Below are 24,600 nucleotides of genomic sequence, written 5' to 3' on the forward strand. Positions count from 1 at the left end.
GGAGAAGGACAGAGCCCCTCCCCCTCACATGTAGTTCTGATGGGGTGGAGAGAGTGTGGTGGCCCTGGGATGGGTGTGGAGGGTTCACTGGGCAGAAGAGTTGTGGGGTGGTCACGTTTCCTCCTCCTCCCCATCCGCAGTATCAGGAGACATGAGTCGTCTGTGATGAGGCGTGATTCTGAACAATATCCATATGAATTGCCATGGAGGTCTGTCTAGTCTACTATCCTGTTTCTGACACTCTGCTTAGTGTTGGAAAGCCTGACTACTGGTGCCAAGGAGTTAAATATTTCTTAATTCTAGCATGAATCATTTGTCCCTGCTTTGGGAGTCAGTCTGCTTGCCCTCACGTATTAGATTGGAGTGGTTCCTGGAATAGGAGCTCCCTGCTCACGTCTGACATGCACAGCTCAGGGAGAAATGAAGAAACAGCTACTGCAAATAAAAAGACGTAGGGGCCCTTTGCTTGCAAAAAAGAAACAGGGACACAGGCTTACTCATTCAGGATTATCTCAGGACAGCTTGTTCCCTTGCACTTTTTTGGAGGGTGGAGGTGAAGTTCTAGGTACATTGTACCTATTAGTGTTAAAGGTCAGGTATGCTTAGGTACTATATTGTTTGTCAATATAGAAAAGGAGAGAGGAGGAGGAGCAGGCAGTCCCTATATAAGTCAATGTGCAAGGTTTTACATTTGTCCTTGTTTGATTTCCCCATGTGAACTATGAGGTGTCTTTAAAAAGAGAACCATATGGGGAATAGAGCAGAATAAGTGGTGGGAAATGATCTATCTCTAGTCCCTACTAGGGAGGTGCCTGCAGTACAGACACTGCTCAGATCAAACCCTGAGTTAATAGGCAGCAGGTTTAAAACAAAAGGAAGTATTTTTTCACACAATGCACAGTCAACCTGTGGAACTCCTTGCCAGAGGATGTTGTGAAGGCCAACTCTATAACAGGGTTCAAAAAAGAACTAGATAAATTCATGGAGGATAGCTCCATCAATGGCTAATAGCCAGGATGGGCAGGGATGGTGTCCCTAGCCTCTGTTTGCCAGAAGATGGGAATGAGCGAGGGGGGATGGGTCACTTGATCATTACCTGTTCTGGTCATTCCTTCTGGGGCACCTAGCATTGGCCACTGTTGGAAGACAGGATACTGGGCTAGATGGACATTTGGTCTGACTCATTATAGCTGTTCCTTTACTCTTTTAGATCATAATGGAAAGGCGGTAGCTGAGAATTATCAGCTCTCAACCTCTGGAGGTAGGAAATGCATTTACACCAGTAGAGAACTATTTACTGTAGTGACCAATAGCAGCCTTTCCCTCAGTCACTACAGTGATGCATAAGCATTATGTGCCATTTTGTCCAAAGAAACTTTGGAAAGGTGTCTCAGACACACCCAATCCCCTTCATCACAACCTCCCTAGTTCAAGCTTGGCTCCATGCCCATTCCCACGTACCCACTCCTTCAGCTCTCTTTCCCCATGGCTTCAAAATCTTTACTGCTGCCAGCTCCAGATTCTTGCCAATTACCTCCTTCTTGGAGTCAAATTCCCTACTGGTCCTACAGATACTGTACTGTTGGTGTGTGCCAGTGAGAAAAATGTTTGTGGACATGGGAGAGAGAACTAACAGAGACACTTAGTATTTGTCTGACTTTTTTGGAGTCCATTCTGATACCACAGTCATGAGTGCACTAGAAAAACCTAGATAGAAAGCTTGTCATAACTACAGCTGATCACACTATTCTGTTGGATAACATTTTTCAGAGAAGAATAATGTTTTATGGAAATGAGAATTTCCACAGAAAATTTTTCATGAAAATATTGTGGGTGGGTTTTTGGGGTTCTCCTTTATCCTTCTCTCCCACCTCCCCCCCCCCCCTTCTCTTCTGTAGGTAAAAGATGGAAAAGGAGAGACGGGGGAGGGAAACAATTTTTTCCCCAAATGTTTTAGCAAAAAATTTTTTCCTACCAGCTCAAAACATAATTAACAGCTGCTCTGCTGGAATGGGGTCACTTTCACTCCTTTCAAGAGAAGGAAGGGGCAGAGATGAAAGAATTAAAATCTTTGGATTCACAGTGGTGTGAAGTGTTTTGAGGGGAATCAGTGAAGCTTCTGTATTGTCTCAGTGACATGCATCTAATTTTATTCAAACTTAACCACCTTATACATGTAAGCAGTGTCTGAATGAGCTCTCCCCTGACATCTAGTGATGAGCTGTGGGAGAAGACCTCAGGAATAGACCATGTTTGCACAGACATGCTACTCTGCCTAGATGGATAGTGTGATGGAGTTGTTTTTCCGAAATGATCACTTTTGGCTGGTTTTGGGTTACAAATCACTATCTAGAGGACATCGGCAATACCAGGAGAGATGAGCTGGAGTGTCGATGTGAAGCGCAGTCAGGAAAGTAACTGAAATACTTCCCTGATGGATTCGCAAAAAGAAAGAGTACTTGTGGCACCCTAGAGACTAACAAATTTATTTGAGCGTAAGCTTTTGTGAGCTACAGCTCACTTCATCAGATGCATTCAGTGGAATGAAGTGAGCTGTAGCTCACGAAAGCTTACCCTCAAATAAATTTGTTAGTCTCTAAGGTGCCACAAGTACTCCTTTTCTTTTTGTGAATACAGAGTAATGCAGCTGCTACTCTGTTCCCTGATGGATTGTATTTTCTAAAGGACAACCTACCCTAATTTCTCAAATACTGAGGGGAAATCTACACTCATTCCTATATTTGCTTTCTACTACCAACTCTGTGTAACTTTGCATGAGTGATGTACCTAAGTATCCGGATTCTAATATCTAAACTGTATATCGTTAAATTTATCTAAATTATTGCTGATTATGCATGATATGTATCTTATGACTTTTTTAAAACAAACTTTGTATTTGTAAATAATCTAAATACTATACCCAGATGTACAGACAACTCTCTTCTTAACCTTTGTATTATATAATCTTTTAACATTAGCTTTAATAAAATTGAATGCAGGGGTAATGAAACGTTCTCCTTATTATATGAGTAAGCACAGTTCTGCTGCCCTTTAGCTTGCCCTTACTGAAGGGGTCACCCTAAACTGAACTGCACTCACTAAGCAGGAGTGGGGATACCAAATCCCAGTGAAGGAGAGAGAGACTGGGGAGAGATGTTCCTCTCGGATGGTGCGGACTCTGCCTAAGAAATCCTAAACACCATTTGACCCTCCCTCCACTGTTTAAAGACAGAGCTGATTAGACTCAAGTGAGAGTTCTTGTTGAAGCTGAAATCACTGATAACCAGGTGCTGAGCCTTAGACATGGTGTGGGACAGTGTTGCAGTGAAAGATGCTGCACAACCTGTATTAACAAGCGAGATTCCCCACTACTTGCTGAAATCACTGAGAGCTGGTTAAGTGGTGGAACCTCAGAACCTGAGGTCGCAGCAGAGAGACAGTGGGGGATGGGGGCAGCAGCCGCAGCCAGTGGCACCGGTGGTAGCAGAGTGAACACAGCACGTGTGAGCCAGTTGCGATGGTGCAGTAGCTGAGGTGTTGCTCAACACTCCCTTTGTCCCCCTCCACCCCCGCGTAGGAGGTGAATTCACATGAACACACCTCTGAACTCTGGGTCTTCACTGACCAAGAACAGCAACTGGGAGTGGGCTGCAGTGGAGGGAGAGGGGGAGTGGCGTGTTAGAGGAACATTTGTTGCTTTACACACCACAAACTGAAAGAGTGAGGCAAAGGTCGCTGCCTAGCATACTATGGGGTGGGTGTTTTGCTCACGGTCATATGCTTTTGATTTTTGGCTGTGGTGTTTTCCCCAATTCTGGGGTCCTTCACCCTTTTTGTTAAATCTTTCCTTTGCTATACACAGACTCAGTGCTTGGAAAAGAGGAAGAATTGCCTCTTAGAGGTGTCTGGGGTCGTGGTTAATTTTCCCAGAGTACTGGTTGGGTCTTGAGCTGGTTCTGTTTTGTGGTGTTAAGAAGAACCCCTAGATATTGAACTCTGCCCTTGTTTCTGCTGATTCCACCGGGCAGAAGGGTTATGTACAAAACCACCTTAGTAATTCACTCCAGAGCCAAAACTCCGGTTTTGCTATCTTGTAGGTAATGTCAAGATTCTGTACATCAGTCATTCATTTGTATATAAACAGGAGTACTAACATTTATTCACTCTACTAAGCCTTTGTTTGGGTTACTGTGGGTCACCTATCACCTCTTGCTGAATGTTATTTAACACATCAATGTGCCTGTCTAACCAGAAGATCAGGACAATCTGCTAATACACTCCCCTTCCTTCACCTCAGCTTTTAACTAAAGTGCTGGCCAGGTTTCAATCATCTGAGAAAGCACTACACCAAGCCAAACCCAGGCCTAACTCTGGATTTAGGTTTAAAAGGCTCCCAATCATTGTCAAAATGAACCACACAATTGCTTTGTAGACAAAAAAAAGTATATTTAATACAAACCAAGCATTTTAAATAGTGTTTAAAATACCCAAATAACTTTGTGAGCAAAAGCCTGTAGGTAGAAAGGAAGCCAGTGTCTATCCTACACTGGTTTATTTAGAGGATTCTCTTTACTGTCTGTAAATAACACCTACATCAATTTAGAGGGGCTTTTGTTTTGTTTTTTGTACACATTCTTCTCTGATCCTCAGGGATTTTAGTTCTGTGTCACCTAAAGTGAATTCTTTAGAATTTGACTGAAAACTGCAGTGTGCATCAACCCATATCCAAACACTTTGCAGCAAATAGAAGTGTGGTCTGTGAGTACTTCTAGCTAGCCACACTCAGTTAAACTTATTCCTGTGCCTTATTTTTTGGTTGGATAGGATACCTTGCCTGCGGAGAAAATATAATAGGTTTGAGACATCAGCCTGTGAAACAATGTATTCCTCTCAATGTCTATCGGATTCTAACCATTGTGACTACTGGTTAGCTGAGCAGTGCTAGCAAGAGTGAGTTGTACTGCTCTGTCTTCACTGCCAAAGGTTCGGAGGGAGGGGGGCATAGCAAGATAATAAATTATAGTTATCTGAGTGCAAAATCATAATACAGATGGGGCACTATAATTTTTACCTTGAGGTACCTACGTGAGGTCAACATGGCTGACCTCACCTAGTTTTCCTTGCAGTAAAACTACTGTATGCATCCGATGAAGTGAGCTGTAGCTCACGAAAGCTTATGCTCAGATAAATTGGTTAGTCTCTAAGGTGCCACAAGTCGTCCTTTTCTTTTTAGTAAAACTACAGTATCTTGTCTCCATTTGGCTTTTATAGCAGCTTCGCTAATGCATGTTAAACACACCTTTTTTTTTTTTTTTAGCAGTGAAGGTAAAGACCAGGGCTAGATTGTCCACCAGTGGTCTTAGCACCAGGTCATCTAACCCTGCTCAGAGCAGCTCTAATCTACACCGTGTGTAAAATGATTCTCTGGATGCTGGTCTCTGCTAGCACTCTGTGTCAGCACTGCTGGTGCTTCGACATGCATTAACTATGATGGGAGACTCTTCAAAGGGTTAACTGGTGTAGAGTTGGCTGCACAGTGCTCTTCATTTTTTTTTTTTTAAATAAGCTTGTGTGAGTCACACAAGGGAAGGACATCTCACTGAGGACCAACCGCCTCAGCAGCCCCGAGGCCTGCAGGAGGCACGCTGGCCTGGGGGCAGGTCCGCAGTAGGCTGTTTAGGGAGGTGCAGCTTCCCCCTTTCCTATGATACCCGCCACCAATGAGCGAATTATAACCTTTTCCTAGACATCTTACATGCCAGATTTTATGCAAGATTTGTTTCAAATATATAACAGTGGTTGCAACAAGGATTTACATGGTCATATTTTAAACAGATAACATCACACTATCCCATTGGATAGGAAAGATAGGAAGTATGGTAAGAGACCACCCTGTCTTAACCAGGAGATCTTCAATGACCTGAAACTCAAAAAATAGTCGTACAAAAAGTGGAAAGTAGGTCAAATTACAAAGGATGAATATAAACAAATACCACAAGTATGTAGGGACAAAATTAGGAAGGCCAAGGCACAAAATGAGATTAAATTAACTAGAAACATAAAGGGTAATAAGGAAACATTCTACAAATACATTAGAAGCAAGAGGAAGACCAAGGTAAGGGTAGGCCCAGTATTCAATGAGGAGGGGAAAAACAATAACAGAAAATGTGGAAACAGCAGAAGTGCTAAATGATTTTTTTGTTTCGGTTTTTACCAAAAAGGTTAGTAGTGATTTGGTGTCTAACATCATGAATGCTAGTGAAAATGAGGTAGGATCAGAGGCTAAAAAAGGGAAAGAATAAGTTAAAAATTACTTAGACAAATTTTAGGTGTCTTCAAGTTACCAGGGCCTGATGAAATACATCCTAGAATACTCAAGGAGCTGACTGAGGAGATATCTGAGCCATTAACGATTATCTTAGAGAAGTCACGGAAGATGGGAGAGATTCCAGAGGACTGGAAAAGGGCAAATATAGTGCCAATCTATAAAAAAGGAAGTAAGGGTAACCTGGGGAATTGCAGACCCATCAGCTTAACTTCAGTACCTGGAAAGATAGTGGAGCAAATAATTAAACAATCAATTTGCAAACACCTAGAAGATAATAAGGTAATAAGTAAAAGGCAGCATGGATTTGTCAAGAACAAATCATGTCAAACCAACCTAATAGCTTTCTTTGACAGGGTAACAAGCCTTGTGGATAGAGGGGAAGTGGTAGGTGTGGTATATCTTGACTTCAGTAAGGCTTTTGATACTGCCTCGCATGACCTTCTCCTAAATAAACTAGGGAAATACAACCTAGCTGGATCTACTATAAGGTGGGTGCATAAATGGTTGGAAAACCATTCCTAGAGAGTAGTTATCAGTGGTTCACAGTCATGCTGCAAGGGCATAATGAGTGGGGTCCTGAAGGAATCAGTCCTTGGTCTGGTTCTATTCAATATCTTCATCAATCATTTAGATAATGGCATAGAGAGTACACTTATAAAGTTTGTGGACAATACCAAGCTGGGAGAGGTTGCAAGTAGCTTTGGAGGATAGGATTAAAATTCAAAATGATTTGGACAAACTGGAGAAATGGTCTAAAGTAAATAAGATGAAATTCAATAAGGACAAATGTGAAGTACTTCACTTTGGAAGGAACAATCAGTTTCACACATACAAAATCTGAAATGACTTCCTAGGAAGGGGTATGGCAAAAAGGAATCTGGGGCCGTAGTGGATCACAAGCTAAATAAGAGTGAACAGTGTAACTCTGTTGCAAAAAAAGGCAAACGTTACTCTGGGTATTAGCAGGAGTGTTTTAAGCAAGACACGAGAAGTAATTCTTCCTCTCTACTCTGCGCTGATTAGGCCTCAACTGGAGTATTGTGTCCAGTTCTGGGCGCCACATTTCAGGGAAGATGTGGACAAATTGGAGAAGGTCCAGAGAAGAGCAGCAGAAATTATTAAAGGTCTAGAAAACATGACCTGTGAGGGAAGATTGAAAAAAATGGGTTTGTTTAGTCTGGAAAAGAGAAGACTGAGAGGGGACATAACAGTTTTCAAGTACATAAAAGATTGTTACAAGGAGGAGGGAGAAAAATTGTTCTCCTTAACCTCTGAGGATAGGACAAGAAGCAATGGGCTTAAATTGCAGCAAGGATGGTTTAGGTTGGACATTAGGAAAAACTTCCTAACTGTCAGGGTGGTTAAGCACTGGAATAAATTGCCTAGGAAGGTTGTGGAATCTCCATCATTGGAGATTTTTGGGAGCAGATTAGACAAACACCTGTCAGGGATGATCTCACAAATACATAGTCCTGCCATGATTGCAGGAGACTGGACTAGATGACCTCTCGAGGTCCCTTCCAGTCCTATGATTCCATTCTATGACCCTGGGGAATCTCTTCTTCTGTTTCATTGCTCCTGCCCTCTGAGAGTCCAAACAGCAAAAGAGATGAGAAATTTTCTTGTTCACTATCTTTTTCCTTCTTCCAGAATTCAAGCCCTTTTGACAGGTTGACAGTTACAGGGTGAACATTTTTTCACCATTTTAAAGCAAAAACTTAGTATTACCTTATAGCATGGGATACATATCTTATAAGTAGGATTAATACATGTAGTGTCTTACAAGCATTTCATAAAGTCTAAACACAGTGCGATAAGCCCAATACCCATCTTAACCCTACTACCACACAGGTGAGCTGGACTGGTTTCCTTTGTCAGTCCTGGGTTGAGGTCTAAAGCCTTGACAAGAGCTGGTACTTGCTTTGCCAATGTCACAATCACCTTTTCTTTAAAAAAAAGTATTTAAATATCTGAAGGCCAGGGGCTTGAATGGCTCAGGGAAATTAGTAATGGCCTTACTATTATTAATAATTTTGTATTTCATGAGTGCCAAGAAGACACAATCAGAGGCTGCGAAGCTAGAGACATTACCTCTGACAATGCTTGAAACCCCCAGCTGCAAAAGAGGCATTACCAGGACACTTGATGCCATAATGCTGTACTTTGATACCTGGGAGATTTGAAACCCCTGAAGGTTTTGAAATTATATTAAGTGTTGAATGTAAAAAGGTAATCACTGTGATGGAAAACCAAGCAAAATGAACAGTGTTTAGCCACATGAAACAGTAATGTAATATGCTCTCTTACATGTAGTATAATGCTCCAATTCTACAATCTGCAGTACAATGCGCACAAAAACAAGTACAAGCAAGCTGTTGGTTAATTATGCTGTTTCTCTTGATCAGAAACAGTTTATCTGCTGTTACTGAATATGCATTTATATATACATGCTGTTCTCACTGTAAAGTTACTCAGCAGTGAAAAAATCTATTACCAGTCAATTCAATTCCATGAAGTATTGGAGTAAGCCACAGCAAATAGTCAACATCACTGGGTTAATACATTGCATTAGTTGTTTCTCTTTGTTTTTTTAAATGAGGGTGGCATCACTCTGCTTCATTTTGTAAAATTATTAGTCTTAATGGAAAAAGCACAGAACTGAATATCAAAAAGAAGAGTACAGTGCCACAAGTTCCAGCTCCTTATGTCTAATATGCACTAGTCCAAGCCCTACAGGTTGTTGAATTGTGGTACAGATCTCACATTGTTCACCTCCAGCTACTAACTAGAGTTGGTGGAATACTGCCAAAAGAGTGCTCATGAACACAGATTCAAATGACTGTTTAGTTCAGCCCAGGGTACGCTCCTTTTTATTTGCCATTCAGGAATAGCCATAAGTAGGGCTCCGGGTCTGTCATGGAGGTTGCGGAAGTCACAGATTCCGTGACTTTTCACAACCTCCGTGACTTCTGCAGCAGCCAGTGTGGCTGACTCCAGGGCTGCCCAAGCAGCTGGCTCCAGGGCCAGCTGCTCAGGTGGCCCTGGGACCAGCCAAACCGGCTGCTGCTGGAGCCATTCTGAAGCCAGCTGCTCAGGTGGCCGCACAGCCAGTCGCACTGGTTGCTGCTGGAGCTGCCCCAGTGCAAGCCGCACCGGCTGCTACTCGGGCGGCCCCAGGCAGCTGGCCCCAGGGTCTGCCCAAGCAGCGGTCCTGGGGTTGGCAGGAGCAGTCGCTGATTGGCAGCTCCCAGAAGCTGGTGCTGCTAGCCCTGCCCCGCCCCCAGCAGTGGCCCCCGCCCCTCCCAAGCAGCGGCCCTCTGCCCCCCCTCCCCCACAGCGTGCCCCAGAGCAGGGCCTCCACAGCTAAGATTTAGTCAGGGGTATTTATAGTACAAGTCATGGGTAGGTCACAGGCCATGAATTTTTGTTTATTGCCCATGACCTGTCCATGACCTTTTATTAAAAATACCCATGACTAAATTGTAGCCTTAGTCATAAGCAGGTTGCTGTTCACACAACTATCTGTTTTTCTTATGGCTACTCATATTTGTATATGAAAAAGTTGTGTGAGGGGGTGTTCTCGTTTTGTTTTTGGGGGGCTTTTTTTAGGTTTTTTGTTGTTTTTTTAAATCAGGGACCACTAACATTATCCCATGACTTTGGTGACCAACTGCATACCACAAACACCAACTATTTAAAGTAGAGTTTGCAAACAACCTGAGGGTTTAATTATGTGGCTGTACTATTCAGTAAATATAATTATGACTAATATACTTGCAGAAACCAGAACAGGTCACAAACCGAAAAGAAGCTAGATTTCCTCAAATTGATTTGAAATTAATAATTTGGTTGCCTGTACTAATAAGAAACAGGTGGGTATTTTTTATCAGCTATAGATGGAGAACAATCATGGACTGTGATATGTCTACTCCTGATACAGAAAATAATTAACTTAAATTCTTAGTAGTAAAAGAAAATGTACAATAGTTTTGTTCTGAACAGACCTGTTCACATGTGGCAGCTTGACTGCAGATTAGTCAAAAAGAAACAAAATACACACTACTGTGTCCATAGCTGTTCATGCGAAAGCACTTGGAAAGACCATCCCAGGCTAACAAGGAATTTAACATGTATTATATGGGTGATGCTTATTTTAGAGCTCTGTTGGACTGAGGATAGGTCCCTAAAGAAGCCTTAAGAATAAGCCTTATTTTATTTTCTTTTATTTGAGAAAATGAGTGTTTATGTTTCAGGTCGGAGAGAACCATGGCAAAACATTCTGGCCTTCTGACATTTACTCATGAAATAAATATTGATGTCAAAAGTCAGTGACCACAGCTTATTTTCTGTAACAAATCTGCTGAGCATTGCCATTTCTTCCAGTTTTCTCATAGTTCTGCTTAGAGTTTACACCCTAATATACCTTAATGTGTGCATCTTTGCTGTCAAAAGGGACACTGATCATCACAAACAGGGATATGTCAAAAATAGTATTAGATTTAGGCTTTGTAAAATTCCGTTTTTGTCTAAGTTTGAGGATTTATATCAATTTTTATTTTTCAGTATTTTCTTTGATTTTTTATTTTATCACAGTTGCAGGAAATTAATTGGGGTTGGGGTTAGAGCTCAGCATGGCCAAGGGGTCCAAGACACCTGGGGGCAAGGTGAGGGGGAGGCTGTGATTCTAGCCCAGTGGAGCAGACACCCACCACGCCAGCCAGAGCCACAAGCAAACCCACGACCCTGCAGTCTAGAGGAAGGCCACCCTCACTGCTGAATGGCTCCTGCCCAGGGATGGCCCCTATGCTTTCGGCCGCTGAGTGGGGCTGTGGCAGCAGAGCTTAAAATCATAGAATCATAGAATATCAGGGTTGGAAGGGACCTCTGGAGGCCATCTAGTCCAACCCCCTGCCCAGAGCAGGACCAATCCCCAACTAAATCATCCCAGCCAGGGCTTTGTCAAGCCTGACCTTAAAAACTTCTAAGGAAGGAGATTCCACCACCTCCCTAGGTAACACATTCCAGTGTTTCACCACTCTCCTAGTGAAAAAGTTTTTCCTAATATCCAACCTAAACCTCCCCCACTGCAACTTGAGACCACTACTCCTTGTCCTGTCATCTGCTATCACTGAGAACAGTCTAGATCCATCCTCTTTGGATCCACCTTTCAGGTAGTTAAAAGAAGCTATCAAATCCCCCCTCATTCTTCTCTTCCGTAGACTAAACAATCCCAGTTCCCTCAGCCTCTCCTCATAACTCATGTGTTCCAGTCCCCTAATCATTTTTGTTGCCCTTTGCTGGTCTCTCTCCAATTTCTCCACATCCTTCTTGTAGTGTGGGGCCCAAAACTGGACACAGTACTCCAGATGAGGCCTCACCAATGTCGAATAGAGGGGAACGATCACGTCCCTCAATCTGCTGGCAATGCCCCTACTTATACACCCCAAAATGCCATTGGCCTTCTTGGCAACAAGGGCACACTGTTGACTCATATCCAGCTTCTCTTCCACTGTCACCCCTAGGTCCTTCTCTGCAGAACTGCTGCCTAGCCATTCGGTCCCTAGTCTGTAGCGGTGCATGGGATTCTTCCGTCCTAAGTGCAGGACTCTGCACTTGTCCTTGTTGAACCTCATCAGATTTCTTTTGGCCCAATCCTCCAATTTGTCTAGGTCCCTCTGTACCCTATCCCTACCCTCCAGGGTATCTACCGCTCCTCCCAGTTTAGTGTCATCCGCAAACTTGCTGAGGGTGCAATCCACACCATCCTCCAGATCATTAATGAAGATATTGAACAAAACCGGCCCCAGGACCGACCCTTGGGGCACTCCGCTAGATACCGGCTGCCAACTAGACATGGAGCCATTGATCACTACCGGCTGAGCCAGACAATCTAGCCAACTTTCTACCCACCTTGTAGTGCATCCATGCAGCCCATGCTTCTTTAAGTTGCTAACAAGAATACTGTGGGAGACGGTGTCAAAAGCTTTGCTAAAGTCAAGGAATAAGACGTCCACTGCTTTCCGTTCATTCACAGAACCAGTTATCTCATCATAGAAGGCAATTAGATTAGTCAGGCATGACTTTCCCTTGGTGAATCCATGCTGACTGTTCCTGATCACTTTCCTCTCGTCTAAGTGCTTCAGAATTGATTCCTTGAGGACATGCTCCATGATTTTTCCGGGGACTGAGGTGATGCTGACCGGCCTGTAGTTCCCAGGATCATCGTTCTTCCCTTTTTTAAAGATGGGCACTACATTAGCCTTTTTCCAATCTTACGGGACTTCCCCCGATCGCCATGAGTTTTCAAAGATAATGGCCAATGGCTCTGCAATCACATCCGCCAATTCCTTTAGCACTCTCGGATGCAACGCATCCGGCCCCCTGGACTGGTGCACGTCCAGTTTTTCTAAATAGTCCCGAACCACTTCTTCCTTCACAGAGGGCTGGCCACCTCCTCCCCATGCTGTGCTGCCCAGTGCAGTAGTCTGGGAGCTGACCTTGTTTGTGAAGACAGAGGCAAAAAAAGCATTGAGTACATTAGCTTTTTCCACATCCGCTGTCACTAGGTTGCCTCCCTCATTTAGTAAGGGGCCCACACTTTCCTTGGCTTTCTTCTTATTGCCAACATACCTGAAGAAACCCTTCTTGTTACTCTTAACATCCCTCGCTAGCTGCAACTCCAGGTGTGACTTAGCCTTCCTGATTCCATTCCTACATGCCCGAGCAATATTTATACACTCATCCCTGGTCATTTGTCCAGTCTTCCACTTCTTGTAAGCCTCTTTTTTGTGTTTAAGATCAGCAAGGATTTCACTGTTAAGCCAAGCTGGTCGCCTGCCATATTTACTATTCTTTCTACACATCGGGATGGTTTGTCCCTGTAACCTCAATAAGGATTCTTTAAAATATAGCCAGCTCTCCTGGACTCCTTTCCCCCTCATGTTATTCTCCCAGGGGATCTTGCCCATCAGTTCCCTGAGGGAGTCAAAGTCTGCTTCTCTGAAGTCCAGGGTCCATATTCTGCTGCTTTCCTTTCTTCCTTGTGTCAGGATCCTGAACTCGACCATCTCATGGTCACTGCCTCCCAGGTTCCCATCCACTTTTGCTTCCCCTACTAATTCTTCCCGCTTTGTGAGCAGCAGGTCAAGAAGAGCTCCACCCCTAGTTGGTTCCTCCAACACTTGCACCAGGAAATTGTCCCCTACACTTTCCAAAATCTTCCTGGATTGTCCGTGCACCGCTGTATTGCTCTCCCAGCAGATATCTGGATGATTGAAGTCGCCCATGAGAACCAAGGCATGCAATCTAGTAGCTTCTGCGACTTGCCGGAAGAAAGCCTGGTCCACCTCATCCCCCTGGTCCGGTGGTCTATAGTAGACTCCCACCACGACATCACCCTTGTTGCTCACGCTTCTAAACTTAATCCAGAGACTCTCAGGTTTTTCTGCAGTTTCATACTTGAGCTTTGAGAAGTCATACTGCTCCCTTACATACAGTGCTACTCCCCCACCTTTTCTGGCCTCCCTGTCCTTCCTGAACAATTTATACCCATCCATGACAGTACTCCAGTCATGCAAGTTATCCCACCAAGTCTCCGTTATTCGAATCACATCATAATTCCCTGACTTTGCCAGGACCTCCAGTTCTCCCTGCTTGTTTCCCAGGCTTTGTGCATTTGTATATAGGCACTTGAGATAACCCGCTGATCGCCCCTTGTTCTCAGTATGAGGCAGGAGCCCTCCCCTCTCACACGCTCCTGCTCGTGCTTCCTCCCGGTATCCCGCTTCCCCACTTACCTCAGGGCTTTGGTCTCCTTCCCCCGGTGAATCTAGTTTAAAGCCCTCCTCACTAGGTTAGCCAGCCTGCTCGCGAAGATGCTCTTCCCTCTCTTCGTTAAGTGGAGCCCGTCTCTGCCTAGCACTCCTCCTTCTTGGAACACCATCCCATGGTCGAAGAATCCAAAGCCTTCTCTCCGACACCACCTGCGTAGCCATTCATTGACTTCCACAATTCGACGATCCTTACCCCGGCCTTTTCCTTCCACGGGGAGGATGGACGAGAACACCACTTGCGCCTCATACTCCTTTATCCTCCTTCCCAGAGCCATGTAGTCCACAGTGATCCGCTCAAGGTCATTCTTGGCAGTATCATTGGTGCCCACGTGGAAAAGCAGGAAGGGGTAGCGGTCCGAGGGCTTGATGAGTCTCGGCAGACTCGCCATCACATCGCGAATCTTAGCTCCTGGCAAGCAGCAGACTTCTCTGTTTTCCCGGTCAGGGCAGCAGATAGATGACTCAGTCCCCCTGAGGAGAGAGTCCCCGACCACCACCACCCGCCTCCTTCTCTTGGGAATGGTGGTCGTGGAGCCCCCCAACTTAGGACAGTGCATCTCATGCCTTTCAACTGGTGGAGTCTCCTTCTGCTCCCTTCCCCCAGACGTATCATCTGGGCCACTCCCCGCAATGGTACCTGTGGAGAGAACATGAAAACGGTTATTTACCTGTGTCCGCGTTGCTGGTACATGGACATTCCCCCTTCTTCTTCTGGAGGTCACATGTTGCCAGATTTCTTCACCGTCCTCCTGTCCGTGCTGCGCAGCCTGCTCTGAATCTTCAGAATCTTGTGTCTGTAGAAGCATATCCTGACGTCTGTCCAGGAAATCTTCAGTTTCTCTTATGCAACACAGGGTCGATACCTGTTGCTCCAGACCTTGAACCTTCTCTTCCAATATGGAGACCAGCTTGCACTTTGTACAGACAAAGTCGCTTCTGTCCTCTGGAAGAAAGACAAACATGGCACATCCAGTGCAGGTCACAACAGTTGAACACTCCCTATCCATATTACCTTCCTACTATGAGCTTCCTCAGGAGATGCAGTAATTACTCAGAGAAGTCGTTAGGGTGTAAGCCTCAGTGGGCTCACTCCAGGCGAACTCCCAGGCAAACTCCTGCTGTTTGCTGCTCTGCTGTCCCCCGCTGCTTAGCTGGTTACCCGCCGCTCAGCTGGTTCGCGGAGCGCTGGCTTTTTTTAAACAGCCAGGCTCACCTGAAACAAACACTCCCAACTCCCGCCCTTTTCAGCCAGCCAATCAAGCACTTACTCAAACTTTCAAGCTGCCCTCACTACAAACACTCTGATCCTCTCAGCAAACACAACTCAGATACCCAGATACTCACCAGCACAGATCCCAGGCAAACTCCTGCTGTTTGCTGCTCTGCTGTCCCCCGCTGCTTAGCTGGTTCCCTCTGCTGTGCGAGCTTGTGAGGGCTCTCTGCATGGATCCCTGCAGGCATGAGGTGAGGGGGAGGTTGCAGTCCTGGCAGGATGGATCAGAGACTCCTGGCCAGGGCCATGAGGAGGAGGAGGACAAATCCCCATCTGCAGGGAAGTCCACCCCATTGCTGTGCGGCTCGGGCCTGGGGACATCTCCGGCACTCCACACGTGGGAGGGAGGGAGTGGGGCCATGACGGTGGGGCTGCCGAGGGCTCCCTGCATGGCCATGTGCCCCATTACACCGGCTCCCTGCAGGCACTATGTTTGAGGTAGGCTGCACTTGCTGTCTCTTACAGATGGATTTTTTCCCATTGATTTCTGTGTCAGGCGAAATTGACGTTTACCCACACCTAGCAATTTAAGCCAAATCCTGCCAAGCCTATCGATGATAATTTGAGGTTATCTGGAGTAATAAACATCTCCTGCTCTGAAGAAACGCTGAAGTCAAAGGCCCAGGAATTTCTTAGCCCAGCTACGCTTATTACTGACTGTGACGCTGTATGGAATATGGGAGACACTTTATGATCTTGATAACACCAATATTGTAACATTGCAAGGAATCTGACCAGATATGCTGGGTAAAGTATCTGTGGAAATGTTATGATTTGCCAAGTGTGATCGTCTTGTTTATATGTTTGTATCACCTTTGTATTGTGAGTTATAGATATGTATGGTATATATGTATTTCCAAACTTGTGCTCAAATAAATTGGTTAGTCTCTAAGGTGCCACAACTACTCCTTTTCTTTTTGCGAATACAGACTAACACGGCTGCTACTCTGAAACCTGTCAAACTTGTGCTGTGTTTCTGGGTGGCACCCCTGGACAGACTGGCATCAGCACTGCCTACCCTGTTCAATGGCCCATCAAGAGTCATCAGCTGTACAATGAACCCATTGAAAAAGCCAGGGACTACACTTTGAGAGTCAGCAAGACATGTTGGGGCATGCCCATGGATAGGGGACTTCAGGGCTTTTCCATGCCATGTGCTGTGAGCTTGTGTTTGGGACACAGGAAGTACAGGCCACATGGCAACGGATATGAAAATGCAGCTGCCTCTTCTCCATTTTGTCTTCATTCCTGCTGGTTACCTCTGGAGTAACTTTTCTACCAACGGAAGCGCTGAACAAAGGAATGAATGACCCACTCAAGTTGTGTGTGTAGGCTGGACCAAGGAGCACACCTATACCTGTGCTTGCACTAGATGTAAGTTCTTGAACAGAAATAACTGTGCAGCAAAGTCCGCATTACTTCAGGGTGCCATGAGGGTCTCTAAGGGCTGGATTCACAAGGGGGACGTAGGCACCTACCTGCCCTTTTAGGTGCTTAAATCCAGCATTTAGGCAAAACAGACTGCTCAGCTGCTGCAGGACATGTGCAAAGCTGACTAAGTCTTGGCACCACTGAGCTACTTGGTGCCTAGCTCGCTCCTAAGGCTGGGCGGGATTCACAAACTAGGCGTTCCTCCGAGCACATTGTCATGCTGCTGCCCCCACCTTAAACCCATTACCCCCATGGTTACAGCACTCACTTGGGAGGTGGGAGGCAGGTGCAAATCTCCACTTGGTCTGATTTGGATCAGATACTTAAACTCAGCTCTCCCACCTCCCAGGAGAGTACCCCAGCCACTGGCCTCTGGGGTAATCTGGGGTGGGGGCTCTCTTCTGTGGAAGCTGTGCCACCTTGTATAAATAATTAAATGTCAGGCCAGAGAGCACATGCAAATGACTGACTCTATAGCCTGGTGTTCGGGACATGCAAGAGAGCTGGGTTGAAGTCCCTGCTCCAAATCAGGCAGTGTGGGGTTCTGAACCTTTGTGTCCCGCATTCTAGGCGAGAGCTCTCATTTTTTCAGGTGCCTGCCAGATCAACCTGGAGCTCTACGCCTCCTATGTGTACCTCAGCATGTCTTTCTATTTTGACCGGGATGATGTGGCTCTAAAGAACTTTGCCAAGTATTTCCTGCACCAGTCCCACGAGGAGCGTGAGCATGCTGAAAAACTCATGAAGCTGCAGAACCAGAGGGGCGGTCGCATCTTTTTGCAGGACATCAAGAAACCAGATCGTGATGATTTGGAGAATGGGTTGACAGCAATGGAGTGTCCCTTGCACCTGGAAAAGAATGTGAACCAGTCACTCCTTGATCTGCACAAGCTGGCAACTGACAAGAATGATCCTCATTTGTGTGACTTCATTGAAAATTTCAGGTTGATCTGCCTCCAGGTTGATCTGTAGCAGGAGCCTGGGCACCTAACCTGGGGTTGTGAATTCCACCAGGTGGCAGGGCATTAAAATGTTAGGCACTGCAATGCCCAAGTCCCCCTTGTGAATCTAGCCCTAAGTGCCTTCCACTATTACATCTTTCTTTCCGCTTCTAACATCTCTGAATATGTAAATGAGGGACTAAGCATAAACTTTAAGTGGCAAGCAGGTAGACCAGCTTAATTTATGAGTTTGCTGGTTCTCTTATGAACAGTGATGGGCATTTTAGAAATGCCTAAGAAAGATACAGAGGTACAAACAGGCACAAAATAATTCAGGTTTCAGAGTAGCAGCCGTGTTAGTCTGTATCCGCAAAAAGAAAAGGAGGACTTGTGGCACCTTAGAGACTAAGAAATTTATCTGAGCATAAGCTTTTGTGAGCTACAGCTCACTTCATCACTTCAATGCATCCAATGAAGTGAGCTGTAGCTCACGAAAGCTTATGCTCAAATAAATTTGTTAGTCTCTAAGGTGCCACAAGCCCTCCTGTTCTTTTTGCAGATACAGACTAACACGGCTGCTACTCTGAAACCTGTCATTATGCAAGGAACTGAATTTAGCCGTATGGAGGAATGCATCTGATGATGTGAGCTGTAGCTCACGAAAGCTTATGCTCAAATAAATTTGTTAGTCTCTAAAATAATTCAGATCATTCTAAAACATTTAGAATCTGCCACAAGAGGTCACTATAACCATTAGCAATGGATAAATGTCTTATACCAGGGTTTCAAACGCCCATATCATATATAAGGATGATTCCTTCCTTGACAATATGTTGACAGAGTAGAAACTAAGGCCATACTCAATGACTTATTTCCCACTTGCTATACACACACCATCTGCTTATAAGGTGACCATATGGATGTAGCATTCTTTCATTAAAATTCACCATCCGAATCCTACCTATAAAAGATACAGAAGTAGATCTCTACTTTTTCTCCCCAAGGAACGACCTTTACAAAGTCAGGCCTTGTCTACACTACAGAGTTTTGTCGACAAAAGTTATGTTGAGGATCAGAAAGTGCTATAATAACATCGCTATTGCATGTTCACACTATACTCCCTTGGTCGGCAGAGCCCCTGCACAACTTGATGCTCTAGCATCGACAGTAAGAGCAGTGCACTGTGGGTAGTTATCCCACTGTGCTACTCACCACCTTCTGCTACTAGGACTTGTGGGAAGACGGAGTGGATTGCAGTGCATCATAGGTGCGGGCTCAACATCCCATGATGCAGTTCTTTCTCTCCCAACATTCTATGGGTTTCCGACTGCGTTTCACAGCATTTTTCAATGGCTCTTTTTTACTGTGTGCCCACCTTCTCTGTTTGACAGGATAAATCCCACACTGCTCTCTACTGTTGTGGAAACTGCCATTAACACTTCATGGATGGTCATGCAGTATATCATGAGCTCCCAATCTGAGCAGGAATCAGAAGTGCCTGACCTGCTCTGTGCCATGGAGAGAAACAACACCAGATTACTTTGGGCATTCATGGAGCAGCTACACACGGTGGGCTTGGGAAACAAGCACTGAGTAGTGGAATCACATCATTATGCAGGTCTGGGATGACGAGCAGTGGCTACAGAACTTTCAAATGCAGAAAGCCACCTTCCTGGAACTGTTTGCAGAATTCACCCCAGCCCTACAGTGCAAGGACACCAAAATGAGAGTTGCCTTCTGGTGGACAAGCGCATGACGATTGCAGTGTGGAAGCTGGTGACTTCAGACTGCTTTCTGGAGCAGTTGGTCGTGAATCAGTTTGGAGTTGGAAAGCTGACCTTTAGGGCAATGTTAATGCAAGTGTGTGGGCCATTAATCGCATCCTGCTACGAAGGCCCATGACTCTTGGAAATGTGCATGAAATAGTAGGTGGCTTCGCAGAAATTGGATTTCCTCACTTTGGAGGGGCAATAGGTGGAACGCATATTCCAATTTTGGCCTGGGACCATATTGCAATGGAATACATCAATAGAAAGGGGTACTTCTCCATGGAATTGCAGGCACTTGTTGATCACCGGGGGTGGTCCAGGAAGGTGCATGATGCACGTATCTTCAAGAACACTATGGCCTGTACAGAAAGCTGCAAACAGGAACTTTCTTTCCAGACCAGAAGATTCCAGTGGGGGATGTTGAAATGCCCATAGTGATCCTGGGAGACCCCATGTACCCCTTACTCCTATGGCTCATGATGCCTTACATGGGAAACCTGGACAGCAGCAAGGAGTGTTTCAACAATAGGCTGAGTAGGTGCAGAATGCCGTGGAATGTGTATTTGGAAGATTAAAAGGGCGCTGGTGATGTCTTTAGGGCAGGTTAGATCTAAGTGAAGAAAACATTCCAATGATCATAGCTGCCTGCTACGCGCTCCATAATCTTTGTGATGCTAAGGGTGAAAAGTTTGCCCATGGGTGCAGCGCAGAGGCAGGTCACCTGGCTGCTGATTTTGAGCAGCCTGATACAAGGGCTATTCGACAGGCACTATGGGGGGCAATTCAGATCAGAGAGGCTTTGAGGCAACATTTTGATAGTGAGAACCAGTAATGTGTATTTCTATACAGCAATCTACCATTCTTCATTAATCTGAGTTTTGTTTGTTTGCTTAACACTTGTGATGATTCTTGAGTGAGATTTGCAGTAAGCAAATGATTAAACTGCATGTCCATGTTTTACTACCAGCTGCAATCACTATCTGTAGGACAGAAATAAAAATTGGTTATCTTTCAGAGATTATCTTTCAGAGATTTATTAAACATCAGTTAACACACAGAAAAGCTTGGTGGGAAGGGAGGTAGCGGTGCAGGACATTGGAGGCTCTCATAGCTGTGCATAAGTCCAGCTATCAATTTGGAAGCTGTCTGAAGAGGTGGAATAAACGGGTTATGGTTATTCTGAGAAGTTGCAAGAATGTGTGGGAGGAGTTTGGGGAGGGCTTGGAAAGCAGTTCTGTTTTGGCTGCAATGGGGGGCAAGCATGCATGTGTTTTGACTATAGTGTGCTTAGGGACTTAAGCTTCTCTGTTTGCACCTCCATGACTTTTATCATCTGCTCATGGGCCTTTTGAATGTTCTCCTCAGTCTCCTTTCTGTCCTGCGTTTCCGTTTCTCTCCACTCTCTGCGTTCTCTTTTTTCTGCCTCAGAGGATTGCAGCACCTCCTGGAATATGTCCTCCTTGGTCACTTCCTTATCTGGCAGAGACACTCTGCCAGTGTGTAGGAGGTTCCCCTTAAGGCCACATCTGCAGAAGCACAAGAAACAATACACAGAAGCGTGATTGTTAGTACATGCACAGCATTGAATCATTACCTCTTGTAATATACCAAGCACTTTCTCATTGACTCTTGGCAAGCATGCCTCTCAGCTAACACCCTAAACATGGCGAATTCTGCCCAGGTGGGCAGGGGTTGTTGAAGCTGGGGTAAAGAGAGACTGTGGTGATTCAAGGTTAGCGGTGCAGGAAACTAAGGACAATATTGTAAACTGCCACCATTTCCCACAGGCAGGGGTCCTTGAAGCAGTGAGGATAAGAAGGGATGCAAAGGTGCATGTATTGCATGCATCTGGCTTCAGACCTGGTCCCTATGCTGCTTGCCTGTGTGCTGCTTTGATCCCTGTACAAGTGATTGCCGAGTGGTGTGGGAAAGTTTTCTACAATGGGGAAAGGAACACAACTGCCAAGGAACCTTCAGCAGAGGATTGGCAAGTACCTCCAGGAAAGTTTCCTAGAGCTTTCTCTCTAGGATTCCCATGAAATCTCGGGGTGCATTAACACATTGTTCAACTGCACTGCTTAGATACACAGGGGAATGTGGAACACACCCAAACCCAGCTAGTCTTCCACATTTCTACCCTTCACCCAGTCCGACAGTATACAAAGCAAAGGACAGTTGTATGTCATATAATTGAGCAGCATCAATTCAAAAAGATCACCTGCCAGGACCCTCCTCTCCTGCTTCTTGCTTGCCAGAGAGAGACTGCTGGGACTGGCTAGACACCTCCAGAGTGGAGAAGAATTCCTGGCTTGCTGTACCACTGGATAACCCTGCCGTGGGCTCCACATCATCCTCCAACTCCACTTCCTTGCCCACGACTTTGTCCTCTGGGTTAGGTCCACTTTCTGCCACCTCCTGCCTCACCAAGGTATCCACAGGGCTCTTGGCGGTGGAAGTGGGGTTGCTGCCAAGGATGGGGTCCAGCTCCTTACAGAAGTGGCAGGTCTCTGGATCTGCACCAGAGTGACAGTTTACCTCCTTTGCCTTCTGGCATGCCTGACTCAGCTCCTTTATCTTTGCTTTGCACTGCACCGTGTCCCATTCATAGCCCTTACCACACAAACCAAGAGAAATCTGACCATAGGTATCTAAGTTCCTATGGCTGGAGCAGAGCTGGGACTGCACAGCCTTCTCTCCCCACAATGCCAGCAGATCCAACAATTCAGGTATATTCCAAGTGGGACAGCGTTTGCTGCATGAAGCCACCATAATCAACTAACTCAGAAGATGTGATGTGAGCTCTCCACACCAAGCAAACAGGAAGTGGAATTCAAAAATTCCTGGGCCTTTAAAGGGGGAGGGGCAGATGCTTGTTTACCTGGCTGCAGGGCAGCGGAGTTTGAACTGCTGACCAGAGCGATCAGGATGGATATCGTGGGATGACACCCAGAGGCCAGTTACGGCAACAAAACCAAGCACAGTGTCTACACTGACACTTTCTCATTAAAGGCTCTATGCCTCTTGTCAAAGTGTTTTTATTTTGTTGCCAAAACAGGAGAATTTTGTTGCCAAAAGTCGCATTGTAGTGTGTACACTTCCACTGTTTTGTCAAGAAAATCTTCCTGTTGTAGACAAAACTCTAGTGTAGACAAGGCCTAAGACATTTTAATTATAAGGATTTACAAGAGGAGGTGTTTGTCTCTGCTGGTTGTTCATCAGGCTACCACAGAGCCAATGGAAATGAATGAGCCACTTGAGGATTTTCTGTTCTCTGATTTGATAGAGAGTAACAGCCTCACAAAGGTGGCACTGTTTGCCTGTGGTAGGAAAGATCATGTGTGTTACTCTAAGTGCATTCCTTTCCTCCCTATGACTGGAGAGGTGTTAATGGGGCACTTCACTTAGAATGGTCCCTTGAAATATGTTTTAACTACTTATGCTAAACAATCTGTTCTACCTTGTAGTTAGCCATGATGCTCTGATGCCTTGTCTTTATATAGCACTTTACTGAAGACACTACTATGCCGTTGGGAGAGCTTCTCCCGTTGGCGTAGTTAATCCATCGCCCCACCAGCGGTAGCTATGTCAAGGGGAGAAGCTCTCCCATCGACATGGCACTGTCTAAATGGGGGATTAGGTCAGTATAACTACATCACTCAGGGGTGTGCATTTTTCACACCGCTGAGCAAAATAGTTATACAGATATAGGTCTGTAATGTAGACCTGGCCTGAGTTAGTTTCCCAGATCTGAAGAAGAGTTCTGGGTAAGATCAAATGCTTGTCTCTTTCACCAATAGAAGTTGGCAAAAGGCATTACCTTACCCACCTTGTCTCTAATATCCTGGAACTGACACAGCTACACCAACACTGCATACATCTAAGTGTATGGGTCAGTAATATCAAGAGAGTGACAATGTACAGAATCATAATTAGATGAGAGATGAAAAGAACACCTATTAGGATATCAAGTTCATCTCACTGGAAAATCAAGTCCGCTGACAGAGGATATATCAGATATTATACTGATACTGCTCCTTCCGATACTACATAAGGGGAGAAGAAAGGAGAGGGTTAAACTAGAGGTTAATGGAGTCCAAGAATGACAAACCCTCTGCCTCCTTAGAGACACTCAGCTGTAAACTCTACATTACCAAAAGTGAGGCCTACTTCGTGCTCTAATGTTTGAGGGCTCTTCACTTTCCACCCGCTAAACAAATTCTCAAGAAATTCATATCTAAAAGATCATCTTCTCACCCAGGTTTCCCACTTTTAAACATTAATTTAAAGTGGAAAAGGGGAGGACCGTCTTTCTAAGGCCTTGCAGACAACAATCAATATTAGCAATGCTGTCTGCTTGAAGTTAATCCCAACCCTTGACTCCCAAATTAACACAAACCCAGCTTTTGTGTTGCTCTTTCATTCATTGTTCATATCTCTTGTTTTTGTGGAGAGTGGCTGCCTCCATTCAACAACTGGCTGCTTCATCTGAGTGTGTGCAGGACCTATAAAGGTCAGGGATGTGACTTCAGGACCTGGCAGAGCAAATGAAGCAGTGTTTTGACTTTGGCTTTCTGCCCAAATGACAGTGTAACGGCTGTGTTAATGGAAATCCTGCAGTTAGGATGAATATAGCCTCTTTCTAGGGGCGGATTGTAGCTGGGCAAAAGTAATCCTACAACACAGTTTTGGTACATACTGTAAGCTAAAAGACAGACATAAAGAGAGCCTGCTTTTCTTTAAAGTCAATTTAGTGTTCATGGAAAGTGCTTAAGGTGAAGTCTTTTATCCCACCACAGAAATACGAGGGGGTAAGTTTGTTTAAGAGCATTGCTAATCAACACGGTCACTAAGAGGGCTCATCTACACAGGCAAATTGACCATGCAGGCAATCCCAGAATAGCTCCATGTAGACGCTTTTCCACGTTAAGAGTCACTTTACTCACAAAACACAGTAATTATTCTGAAATGGAGACTTTTATTTCAGAATAGAATGTCCAGGTAGGGAGCTATTCTGGAATACCTGTGG

At 45.1% G+C, this 24,600-nt stretch overlaps 1 protein-coding gene across 1 annotated transcript; it reads left to right on the forward strand.

Moving 5' to 3' along the window:
* Window positions 1-15,862: 15,862 nt before the first annotated feature.
* LOC102946585 (ferritin heavy chain-like) lies at window positions 15,863-23,306 on the forward strand. Its single transcript, XM_043546232.1, has 4 exons — window positions 15,863-15,871; window positions 17,435-17,801; window positions 19,001-19,006; window positions 23,296-23,306. The coding sequence occupies exons 1-4, from the start codon at window positions 15,863-15,865 to the stop codon at window positions 23,304-23,306; spliced, it is 393 nt and encodes a 130-aa protein (XP_043402167.1).
* Window positions 23,307-24,600: the final 1,294 nt, after the last annotated feature.

This window comes from Chelonia mydas, chromosome 1 (assembly GCF_015237465.2).
Source record: "Chelonia mydas isolate rCheMyd1 chromosome 1, rCheMyd1.pri.v2, whole genome shotgun sequence".
Classification (NCBI taxonomy): Eukaryota; Metazoa; Chordata; order Testudines; family Cheloniidae; genus Chelonia; species Chelonia mydas.